This window comes from Phacochoerus africanus, chromosome 4 (genome assembly GCF_016906955.1).
Source record: "Phacochoerus africanus isolate WHEZ1 chromosome 4, ROS_Pafr_v1, whole genome shotgun sequence".
In the NCBI taxonomy this organism is placed as follows: Eukaryota; Metazoa; Chordata; class Mammalia; order Artiodactyla; family Suidae; genus Phacochoerus; species Phacochoerus africanus.
Window position 1 is genome coordinate 51,037,955 of NC_062547.1, and position 13,023 is coordinate 51,050,977.

Genomic DNA, 13,023 nt, shown 5'->3' on the forward strand with positions numbered 1-13,023 from the left:
GCAATGATTCTCTTTCATGATTAGCAGTCTAAAAGTATGCGTAGGAGGCAGGAGTATTTATTGACTAGTGAGAACCGAATAAACAACAGGCCAGGGATTCTGCTTTCACACCCGCTCCATTTCAAACTTACTCTCTTCTCTTACATGATTTTTATTACCTACAGACAAAGTAACCAAAACGGTTGTGATTCGCTCAGAGAAAGAAAAATATTGGCAAGAAAAGGGTTCATAGGACAATTTTGTTCTTTTCTTAGGTAGAATGTTCTATTTGCTGGAAAAATTCCTTTGCCTACCAGGGACATTGTCCCCCAGTCGCAAAGCCAGAGATAGCCATATTACTTTGTCTGTCTCCATGTGATAATTAACTAGGAAGGACAAGTTTTTTTAGAAGGTTCAAGTATCTGATAATAAATTAGAGTCCCTTTTTGTTTTATATTCTGTGGTTCCTGAGTTCCTCTTAGAAGATAACCTTACAAAAACAAATCTGAATCCAAAGGATAGTGCCTAACATGAGCTTCCACATGTAGGCAAGCAGAGCATTGTGTTTCCCCACTGTCACTTATAGAGGAGCCATGCAGGAGTGAAGTGACGTTTCTACCTGAGCATGCATCTCTTTGAGCAAGTTTAGATTGCCATGGAAAATCACTGTGGCAGGAGTTCCCGTCGTGGCGCAGTGGTTAACGAATCCGACTAGGAACCATGAGGTTGCGGGTTCGGCCCCTGGCCTTGCTCAGTGGGTTAACGATCTGGCGTTGCCGTGAGCTGTGGTGTAGGTTGCAGACACGGCTCGGATCCCGCGTTGCTGTGTCTCTGGCATAGGCCAGTGGCTACAGCTCCGATTCAACCCCTAGTCTGGGAACCTCCATATGCCGTGGGAGCGGCCCAAGAAATAGCAACAACAACAACAACAACAATAACAACAACAAAAGATAAAAAAAAAATCACTGTGGCAGAGTAGTCATCTGTTACATTTGTGTACTGATCATTTCCCTCCTTTCCTAGTATTGCAGGAAGTGTAGCTGAAAGTTACGATACAGAAAGTGGGTTTGAAGATTCAGAGAATAATGACGTTGCTAATTCTGTGGTGCGTTTCATTACCCGATTTATTGACAAAGTTTGCACGGAGAGTGGAGTTACTCAGGATCATATCAAGAGCCTTCATTGCATGATACCAGGTAATCACTTTGCAGAGATGAGAGAACCAGAATATTAGAGGTAACTGAGTAAGAATTACTCCTGCAGGTCTAGTTTTTCAGTGTAACATTTGGCTTCCATGTAGTTTAGCCATACTATTTATTTATGTTTTGATTACTTTTTAAATATTTTTAAATTTTGGTAAAATACATATCATAAAATTTTCCTTTTTAACCTTTTTTTAAGTGTAAAATTCAATGGCGGAGTTCCTGTCATGGCTCAGCAGAAATGAATCTGAATAGGAACCATAAGGTCTCGGGTTCAATCCCTAGCCTTGCTCAGTGAGTTAAGGATCCAGCATTGCCATGAGCTGTGGTGTTGCTATGACTGTGGTGTAGGCCAGCAGCAACAGCTGCAATTAGACCCCTAGCCTGGCAACCTCCTTATGCCACAGGTTTAGCCCTAAAAAGACAGAAAAGACAAAAAAAAAAAAAATTCAATGGCATTAATTACATTCACAATGTTGTACTATTACCAAAACTTTTTCATCACCCTCAAGCTGATAGTCTGTACCCATTAAGCACCACCTCCCCATTCTCCACCCCCTAGCCCCTGGCTACCACTGATGTTCTTACTATCTGTATTAATTTGCCTATTCTAGGTGTTGTATATGAGTAAAATCATATAATACTTGTCCTTTTGTTTCTGGCTAATTTCACTTAATATTCTCAAGGTTTATCTATGCTGAAGCAGGTGTAGCTTCATTCCCTTTATGATTATTCAATCATAAAACTCTACTGTATGGATATACTACATTTTATTTATCCATTCATCCATTGATGGACGCTTGTATTGTTTTGACCTTCTGGCTGTCGTAAATAGTGCTATGAGGAGTATTCACGTACAAGTATCTGAGTCTTACTTTCAGTTCCTTTGGGTATATACCTAGGAGTGGAATTGCCAGGTCATGTGATTACTCTGTGTTTAACTTTGAGGAACCACCAAACTACAATTAGTTTTTAATTCTGAAATATCCAGGATTTGTTTTAATTCTGCTTGTTTTGTGCTCTTTCATTTTGAATACTCTGGCTCATCACAGGAATTGTGGCTATGCACATTGAAACCCTAGAAGCCGTGCATCGAGAGAGCAGAAGGCTTCCACCTATACAGAAGGTAATTATTCCAGACTACATGCTTTCAGGGTATAAAAAAAAATCTCATAAGAACAGCAACAGTAGGAGTTCCCTGGTGGCCTATAAGTTAAGGATCCAGCAATGTCACTGCTGCGGCGTGGGCATAGCCAGAAAACCCAGCGACAGTAGATTGTTGTGCTCCAGAAAGTACCTTCTCCTAACCTTCTACAGAGACCAGCTCTAGTTTTAATTATACATTAAACTTTCAGTGGCATTTACATGTGGATCCTCATAAAAAGGATAGTGAAGTAGAAGAGTGGATCAACAAAGGGAAAGTAATAACCTCTTGTTGAGTCTGCTTTTATAGGCAGGGCATAAATTATGAACATTCTAACTTCTAAGCCCAAGCTATGATTTTATACCCTGCCTACTTCCCCCCAAAAAATGACTTAAGACAATTACCATAAAATCACCAGGCTCCTGAATCTGTGTGCATTACAAGCATACATCACAGACATCTGGGAAGTCTATTAATGATTGAGTGACCTGAACTCCAGCCCAGCCTGCCTCCTGAATTGAAGTACCCTGGGACTTAACCTGGGAATCTATGCTTTAACAAGCCTCCCAGATGATTATTTTGCAGTTAGTCTGGCACCAGTCTATGGGACTAGGGTTCAGGATCCTCTTACCTACATAACAGAACTATTAAAACTAAATTCAAAGGAGAAATGAGAAGCCAGATGGAAAAGAAAGATAATTCTATCAGAAATCTGAGACACAGTGATCATTATACTTTGGCTTTACGTTTAGCTCTGAGCCTCCTAAAGCCAACAAAAAGAATAGTTTTTATTGCTTGGTTTAAAAAGAAAAAAGCCATATTAGGAGTTCCCATTGTGGTTTAGCATGTTATGCACCCCACTAGTAACCATGAAGATGTGGGTTCGATCCCTGGCCTCGCTCAGTGGGTCAGGGATCCTGTGTGGCCTTGAGCTGTGGTGTTGGTCGCAGATGTGGCTCAGATATGGCATTGCTTGGTTGTGCCATAGGCTGGCAGTTGCAGCTCTGATTTGACCTCTAGCTTGGGAACTTCTATATGCCACAGTGTGGCCATAAAAAGCAAAATAATAATAATGATGATAAGCATATTAGATCTTCAGGAGAGATGGATTTTTTTTTCCCTAGCACTGACCTCTTCTCAGAGGAGGTAACATGATTCCTTATTTCCCAGATGTATAAATGTTCATAACTTGGCCATTTTTTATTAATCTTTATTATTATTATTATTATTATTACTATTGTTATTTGCTTTTTAGGGCCACACCCCTGACATATGGAGGTTCCCAGGCTAGGGGTCTCATCAGAGCTACAGTTGCCGGCCTATGCCACAGCCATAGCAATGCAGGATCCTTAACCCACTGAGTGAGGCCAGGGATCGAACCCGCAACCTCATGGTTCCTAGTGTGATTTGTTTCCACAGCACCATGACGGGAACTCCCTTTATGGATCTTTATTAAAGGCCAAGAAGAGCAGTTTTCTTTAAAGATGCATCTATGTTTTTAAAGTATTAGTTTTTTCAATTTGCAAAGTGACAGTGCTTTTGTTTAAAATTGAAGTGTTAAAGACGAACACATTGTACAAAGTGACAATCTCCGGCGGTCCTCCCCACTCACCTCTCCCCTTAACCATGGTTTACAATTTGGCTCATACTCTAAAAGGGGGTCAAAATATACGTACTGGTTTGTAACTCTCTTTTTACTTAGCAATTATTCTGGCATCTTTCTATGTTTACATATACAAGTTCATGTCATTCTTTTTAATGGTTGCAAAATGTTCTATTGAAGAGGTATCTCAAACAGTTCAGTGATTTCCAATGATTTCACTTCAATAAGCAATGCTGCCAAGAACTGTTTTACATTTGGATGCAGAAACATCATTTCTGCCTCCTCCCAAATCTGTTTACTTCTCTTGGCTACTTAGGAAGTCTGGCTCAAATGTTTTAGATCTGTAACTAAAAAAGATAACCTTGGTCTAAGAGTTGGAAATCCCACTAGAGTTAAAATACTTTCTCTGTTGTTAGCCCAAGATTCTTAGACCTGCTCTACTACCAGGAGAAGAAATTGTTTGTGAAGGTCTTCGAGTCCTGCTGGATCCTGATGGAAGAGAAGAAGCCACTGGAGGCCTTCTTGGAGGCCCCCAGCTCCTGCCAGCAGAAGGAGCCTTGTTCCTCACCACATATAGAATTCTGTTCAGAGGGACTCCCCATGATCAGCTAGGTATGGCTCATATTATGCCAACAGAGCAGGGATATCTATGTGCCACGTGAGGCTTTGATTCCATCTGTGTACAGTGACTTGCAGGTCAATTCAGATTCAAAGTAAGCCTTTTGCTACACAGGTATTTTTTTAGACTACTTTCGTCGGTCAAAGCTAATGATAATTTAGATCATAGATTCTTATTTGAAGAACCAAGGGTATCTTCTAAACAGAACCATCCACTGAAACTATAGTAATTTCATGAGGCAGTGTATTGTGACTTAGAGATATCACAGGATCCAGCTGCTAACAATGTCCCTGCCGATTTGCCCCACCTTCTGAGTCCTACAGTAAACTGTAAGGCTGAGGTTTTCTAGATACATGATCCCTTTTGTGGAAGGATGTGCTAAGCATTGCAGGGCTTGTGCAGCACTGACAGATTAACCCCACTCCCTCCCCTTCCATTTCAACTAACCCCAATCCTCTCTTAGCAGACTTCTCCTCTATTCACTAAACTTATTCAACTGCTATTTTCTATTACTCTCTACAATCTTCTGTATTAGAAAGGAAGCACATGCCCTATCAAGTCTGAATTATCTTTTTAAAATCACTGTAGTCTCTATACTATTCTGGTTGATAGGCAAAGCATGTAAGGTTTTGGGTAAAATTATTGAATTCTAAATCAAGAAGCTCAAGTTTAAATCACTGGTGACCAATCTGTTTATCTTATGTAAGTCGCATCACCTCTCTGGGTTTCAATTTCCCCTTTTATAAAGTTAGGGAATTGGGCTTGCTTGGTGGTAATCCAGTGGCTCTCGGCCTTGACTGCATGTTTGAATTATCTGGGGTGTTTCTTTGTGGCTCAGTGGTAATGAACCTGACTAGTATCCATGAGGACTCAGATTTGATCCCTGGCCTCGCTCGGTGGGTTGAGGATCTGGCATTGCCATGAGCTGTGGTGTAGGTCACAGACGTGGCTCAGATCCTGCATAACTGTGGCTGTGGCATAGGCCAGTAGCTACAGTTCTGATTCAACCCTAGCTTGGGAATTTCCATATGCCATGGGTGTGGCCCTAAAAAGACAAAAAAAAATTAAAAATAAATAAATAAAATTGAATTATCCGGAAAGCTTTTTCTAAAACAATCAATTTCTGTGTGCAGCTCTCAAACAATTAAATTAGAGTCTGGAATAGGATTCTATGAAAGCAGAGACCCTGGCATCTGTGTAATTTTAAGCCCCAGAAGTGATTGTGATACATACTGAGATTGAGAAACACTGGAATAAGTGGCCACAAGAATTCCTTCCTCATCTGAATTTATTTATTCAGTAGCCTATGATGATTATGTACCATGTGCTATGCACTTTGTTAGTGGATTTCAGATGTGTAAACTGTGTATCTTCACAATCTCATAGTTTTATAATTCCTTGCTTAGATAGCATCAAAATGGCTTATTTTCTTGGTCATAAAGATCGCTTATCAAAAAATAAATAAATAGGAGTTCCCTGGTGGCTCAGTGGGTTAAGGACCTGACATTTGTCACTGCCATGGTACAGCTTTGACCCCTGGCATGGAAACTTCCCCACACTGGTGGTATGGCCCAAGGGGAAAAAAAATTGTTTACCACATAAAAAACAAAAAGCTCATAAATTCAACAAACTAAATTAGGAGTTCCCGTCATGGAGCAGCAGAATCGAATCTGACTAGGAACCATGAGGTTGCAGGCTTGATCCCTGGCCTCGCTCAGTGGATTAAGGATCCGGCATTGCCATGAGCTGTGGTGTAGGTCACAGATGGCTCAGATCTGGTGTTGCTGTGGCTGTGGCATAGGCCAGCAGCTATAGCTCCAATTCAACCCTTAGCCTAGGGTATGGCCCTAAAAAGACAAAAGACAAAAAAAACAAAAATAAATAAACAAAATTAATCAACAGGAATAGTGCTCATTTTGAAAAAGAGTGAAAAAATAGAGCAAACTTTCTCAGCCCTTTCCTGTCATATTACTATAAATATTTGTATTGTAAGCAAGTGTAGTTTTAAAACTAAATATCCCATACTTACTGTTTTTGTACTACAACTTTTGTGAACTCAATGGCTATAAACATACATTTTGGGCATATAAGTATATGAGATATTTGGTCATTTAAATTTCTTTACTTCATTTCTTTTAAATAAATAAAAGTCATATTTAGTAGGAAAGCTTGTCTCTTGTTTTTTCCTGACAATTTTTAGGTTAATTTCACATTTTAAAAAATATTTAAGAGAAAACCTTTGATATTTGCTTCTTTTCTTTCTCTCTCTCTTTTTTTTTTTTTCTTCTTTTTAGGGCGGCAGCATATGGAGGTTCCCAGGCTAGGGGTTGAACTGCAGCTGCAGCTGCCAGCCTACACCATGGCCACAGCAACGCCAGATCCTCGCCTGTGTCTGTGACCTACACCACAGCTCACAGCAACGCCAGAGCCTTAACCCACTGAGCAAGGCCAGGGATTGAACCCCCAACCTCATGGCTCCTAGTCGGTTTCATTTCCACTGCACCACAACAGGAATTCCTCTTTTCTCATTTTAAGTTAATTTATATTTTAAAATTTCACCTTTAGTGCCCCATAGAAATCTGACCATTTTACCTGGGTTATATAAGCATAAGTTATTTATCCTTTGTACATCTTAATTTTGTTTAGCTTCTGGATGTTGATTTTTAATGTAAGAGGATAATCAGAATTTTCCAGGTTGGGAATTTACAGTCAGGGAATGAGGAATTCTGGTAATAATAAGTAGATTATTAGCACATGGGCTCTTAGGTCAGGTAAACCTAATTCAGAGCTCAACCCCTCTGGCTTACCTAGCCAAGAGGCCTTGCCTATTGCTACTCCTGTTCTATTACTTGTACTGCTACTTGAAATGCCTACCTTTCCCCCTCTGCAGACCCAAACCTATATTCCCTTCAAAGCCCACCTTCCCTCTCACTTCTTTCAGGATTCATTCTCTAGCCATCTTGTATGCAGAAATCTTCTCCCCTTCTGAAATATTTAAAGCCTCATTCCCTCAGATCGAGGCACTCATTTCATGTTGTATTCTGCATGTGACTTTCCTCTTCCCTGGGGAGTTGTGTGCTCTGCATGGGAGGCCTCATGTGTGCTACTTCTTTTCTCCATGCCCATCTTCATACCCTCAGGTAGTTGATAACTAACTACTTATGTTTTCCTTGTCTTGCTTTAATATTTAAACTCCTAAAAAGTCTTGGGTCTAAGCCCAGTCCTAGATCTTCTGAAGGCACATATAGATAGCATAGCACCTTTATACAAAAAGAAACCTTAACAACCGTTTCTCTTTTGCTTTATTTTTACATTAAATATGAGAAATGTCTTTGTAATATTTGAAGATGCTTCTTTTCTTCCTTATAAAACCCATTCTTCCTGTTAAGTTGCCTTAAACCAGATGATCCTATGTGGTACAGAATAGGCTGGGGAACTAGAATGAAGATTGACAGGCAGTGACAGTTTCTTCACTCCAGGAAAAGATTGTTATCTGAGGAATGAATTGCCATGCAGCACAATTAATGAATGCGATTCTGGAATCATGGCCCTTTCTCTTGCTGCATTCCTGGACACTGCCTCTCCAGATACATTTCTCCAGCAAAGGCTGGTGAAATGAGCAGCAGAGACTCCAGAAATGAGCTGTAAACTGCTATTGCTGAGTCTGAGCCCTGTCTTCCTGTAGTTGGTGAGCAGACGGTTGTGCGAAGTTTTCCCATTGCTTCGATCACCAAGGAGAAGAAGATCACAATGCAGAACCAGCTACAGCAGAACATGCAAGAAGGACTGCAGATCACATCAGCATCTTTTCAGGTATTAAGAAAGGGAGGCATTCTTCTACTATTTAACAGTATTCGTCTACTATTCTACTTTTTAAAAGCCATTCTTCTACAATTTCTACAAACGATGCCATGGCCACTTTCTTGTGGTTATGTGGTCAAAAGTTAGAGGATGAGGAGGATCAGAGTGTAACCTTCAACTGACTGAACTCATGAATAGTGTTGCACTTGATCCTCCATTCTCTGAGCCCTGTAGCCAGCTCAGAGTAACAACAGATTATCTGTCAATATTTAGTAATCTTAAGAGGCCCAGACCTTCTCTGGTCGCCTTAGAACAGTGATCTCCTAGGGATTTCTTCACTGTTTCAGCTGCCAAAGGGTTCCAAACCAGAATAGTGCCTGGCCATACTGGTTAGGATTCTAGTCAAACTGAATTTTTTTTCTTCCTAGAATTATAGTGTTTCTGAGTAGGAAGAGACCTTCTTAGGCCAAATTCCCTGTCTAAAACAAAGAGTTGATAAATGAGAAGGACGTGTTTCCTACTTCAGCCACTATGAGTTAATTTCCATATTCCCTCATAGAAGAGATAGTCTCGAAGAAACCCAACTTCAAGATGCATGATTTTTCTTGTCAACTCACCATTTTTCTTGTCAACTCACCAAATAAACCTTTCTGAGCCTTACTTTTTTATTTTTAAAATTTTTAAATTGCATGACATCTGAGATCCCTTCAACCTTGAAACTCTTGCCGTTGCTATTTTTTGTTATTCAGTAATTTGGGGGGAAGTTATCTAGAAATCCTTCATGTTTCTACTGTCTTTAATCTCTTTTGTCTCTAGTTGATTAAAGTAGCATTTGATGAAGAAGTGAGTCCAGAAGTAGTAGAGATCTTTAAGAAACAGCTGATGAAGTTTCGTTATCCTCAGTCCATTTTTACCACCTTTGCTTTTGCTGCTGGACAAACTACCCCACAAATAATTTTACCCAAACAGAAGGAAAAAAACACTTCCTTTCGGTAAGAAAACAAGTTTCTCTGTTTCAGTCCTCCCACAGTTGCCTGTCAAGGGAAGTCATCATCCTTTGGGTCAGTATGTGACTGTTCTTTTCATTTGCCGTTCTGTCCCCCACATTGAACCAAGCTCAGAAAGCTGCGAAACAGCAGCTTAAATATATGTAACAATCATGTTCATTGCTCATGATGCACTCTTAAATGTGAAATTCTGTTTTCCTTTCTTCTATGTTGATCACTTTCTGACTTCCTTTGAGCAATCCCTTCAGTTTGCATTAATATCCAGGGCTGGTAGACAGTTTTGCTCTGATGTAGAGATAAGACCCTTTATTTTTTTTCTTTTTCTTTTTTTTATAGCTTTTTATTTAGATATAATTTCAAATTTATAGAAAAGTTACAACATAGTACAAAAAATTCCTATATACCCTTTACCCAAAAAATTCCTATATACCCACCATTTGGTTATGTTTTGCTCCATTTTCTTTATCATTCTCTCTCAAATATGTTTTTTCTAAATTATTTTAGTTACATCACTATTTAAAGATAATGCACCTTTATCCTTAAATAGGTCATATGTATTTCCTAAGGACAAAGACCACAGTACAATAATCACAACCAGGAAATTTAATTGGCATAAAACTTTTATCTAACCCAGAGACATATTCAAATTTTACTTATGATCCTTTATAGCTACTTTTTTTTCTGTCTGGTACAGGACCCAATCCAAGATCAGGCTTTGCATTTAGTTGTCATATTTCTGTAGTAGGAACCCTTATTTTTTCTTTCTTTCTTTCTTTCTTTCTTTCTTTCTTTCTTTCTTTTTTTTTTTTTTTTTGCTTTTTAGGGCCGCACACGTGGAAGTTCCCAGACTAGGGATCAAATCAGAGCTACAGCTCACCGCAGCCATAGCAATGCAGGATCCGAGCTACATCTGCGACCTCCACCACAGCTCACCCCTGAGAGAGGCCAGGGATTGAACCTGCGTCCTCATGGATACCACTTGGGTTCCTTACCACTGAGCCACGACAGGCACTCCTTTTTTTTTTTTGGAATCCTTATTTTCTGATGAAAATGTTTAGTGCTTTATGTTAAAACTTCTAAACTTCAGTAATTACAAAATAACAATTGCTTTAAAATTCTCTTCAATTAGTGATAAAATATAAGGGTTAAAATTTTAGCCATACATCTTCAATGACCCGGAATTTGGGCATCTGCCAATACAAATTACATATTAGGGGGTCCTCTGCAGACGTTAGAGAAAAAGGCTTCCTTTTGCCTGAAAGTGAGCTTGGCTGAGGTTATAGGCAATTTGAAGCTGCAGACAGTATGTCATTTCTAAATTGAAGAGCTAGCCATCTGTAACACCATTACCTGGTAAGTGAAGGAGAACATGCTTATCCAAGTATGAGATACTAAAGAAGCATGAACAGCTTTCTAAGTGTTTACAGCAGTCAGCTAAGCATCTTATCTTAGACTATAGGGTCACAGGAGAGCCTATGATATTCATTATCCCAGCTCTCTGTAGAAGAAACAAAGCTTTGTATGGTGTTTTTTGTATAGAAACGGGGTGGGGGAGAGGGACAGTTATATATTTATGTAATCAAGCTTATTCTATCAAGTTATAAGTTTTAAACTTTAAAATATCTTAGAATTGTCTTGCATATATAGAACAAAATATGTAGCTCTCATTGGAAAAAAATTGAAAAATCTCATTGAGTTTAAGGTATACCTGAATTGATTCACCATAGGCTTAATTTAGGAAATACCAGTACTCTGTGATTTCTAATGATTATGTAAAACATGTTTCATAACCCTCAGATTTACATTTCAGATGACTAAAGACAATGTCTGGTAAAACTATTTGACAGTAAAAGAATCTTTATCACTTTTCAGCCAATGATAAGAAAACACCGAGTTCTATTCTTTATGGTAAAGAAGAACATAATAAAAAACAATCTTACTTGAAACCTCCATGTCAATATGATGATTCAGAAATAGGTTCTTTGTTTAATTCTTTGGATTGTAAATAGCTATACCTGGATTATCTATCAGCAAGAAAAAGTAAACCATTTAAATAAAGTGCTTTTAGGTCCAAATGACTTAAATCCTAGTTGCTCTTTAATTAAAGCTAATTCTCAAAAGGATACTCAAAGTTCTGATTTCTTTTTTTTTTCTTCTCTCAAAAAGGGGAATTATGTTTTTAATCTCAGAAGATTTATAGTGTCAGAAGGCAGGATATCGCATATACACATTCAAAACATTTAAGAAATAAGTAAAAGTGTTGCCAACTATAATTGTCATGATCTTAGAGAAAATCCTATGAGTTAGTGGAGAGTTTGAATTAGTAGAGAAGGAGGCAGCCTGGCTTTCTTTGCAGGAGGACTTCTGCAAATGCAGTTTGTGGTAACTGGTGGAGGCAGTGGCACAGGTAAGCAGAGTGGGTTCAGGGCAAGCTTGACCAAAAAGCTACACTGAGGAGTCTAGATTTGGGATGGATAATAAATAGTTTGTGTCCCACTCTAGGTTCTTGTACTTTTTGTCTAAGACAGTGTCCTGATGATAATGGTGTTTAATAGGAAATTAGTCTTCTGCCATATAAAAAATGATCAAAAGAAGGAGAGGTTTAATGATGGTCTGGACAATACTAGTGGCTGTGGGAATGGAGAAGAAACAGGTTGAACAACATAGGTATCAAAAAATATAAGTGGCATCTTCACATTAAATTTTCATTCTCTTTGGTTTTATGACTTGTAGCACCTTCTCAAAAACAATTGTGAAAGGTGCCAAAAGAGCAGGGAAAATGACAATTGGGCGGCAGTATTTATTGAAGAGGAGAACAGGAACAATTGTGGAAGAGAGAGTGAATCGTGCTGGATGTAATGAAGAGGATGATATATCTGGTATGTGGGAACTTGTTTTTCTTTCATATTCCTTTTTTATTAATCTTAATGAGTAAGAATAACTAAGACACAGTTGCACTTAAACCTTACTCAAAAACCTAGGTCTAATAAGATTGGAGGCACTTACCAGCTTCTCAGAACTGGAAAAAAAAAAGTTTTATTTTCCCAATATTCCATTGTTCAGATAAGATTTTATTAAGTTATACTCCTTCTCTACTAAATCCACAGAGCTGATTGGCCCTTGTTATGTGGGTCTCATGAAAGAACGAAAGAAACAAACAAACCCCCACTGCATAGGAAATTTAGATATAAAGTAGTCCCCTGTACCTTATAGTTATGGAATAAGAATAAGGAAATAAGGATATTAAATATTCAAAATTGAAGGTTGAACATTGTGAGTGCTCTTAATTCAAATGCAGGACCTAAGATAAAGGGATTCTTAGGTGATAAGAAAAAAAATACCTGCTAAATATTTTAAAGAACAGAATCTGGGGAGCTGAGATTACTCTCAGTCAGGAAAATAGAGGCAGAAAACCAAAACCAAAGTTTTTCTGTTCCTTAACCCAGTAGCAAGTATGCTTGTGGAATTAACACTAGAGAGAATCTGATCTAAGTAACAGTATGCCATTGCACCCTTTTCTTCCCAGGCTCTTAGATTGAATCGCCAGTGATTATACAACTGCTACTTTTACTGCTACTAATAATAACAACATTTTAAAGAAAGAAACCTTATCTTTAAAGAGATCACTGGCTAAAGGTCTTCATTTCAGTATGTGTATCTACAGGCTT

The 13,023-nt window shown here is 38.6% G+C and overlaps 1 protein-coding gene across 2 annotated transcripts in view; it reads left to right on the top strand.

Moving 5' to 3' along the window:
• The window catches only part of SBF2 (SET binding factor 2), a 456,096-nt gene that overhangs the window by 381,619 nt on the left and 61,454 nt on the right, over positions 1-13,023 (top strand). For both annotated transcript variants that reach the window (XM_047776309.1, XM_047776310.1), the window contains exons 20-25: positions 1,003-1,175; positions 2,234-2,307; positions 4,345-4,540; positions 8,233-8,360; positions 9,165-9,340; positions 12,089-12,234. In XM_047776309.1, coding sequence (XP_047632265.1) covers positions 1,003-1,175; positions 2,234-2,307; positions 4,345-4,540; positions 8,233-8,360; positions 9,165-9,340; positions 12,089-12,234 — 893 coding nt within the window. The remainder of the gene's footprint in view (positions 1-1,002; positions 1,176-2,233; positions 2,308-4,344; positions 4,541-8,232; positions 8,361-9,164; positions 9,341-12,088; positions 12,235-13,023) is intronic.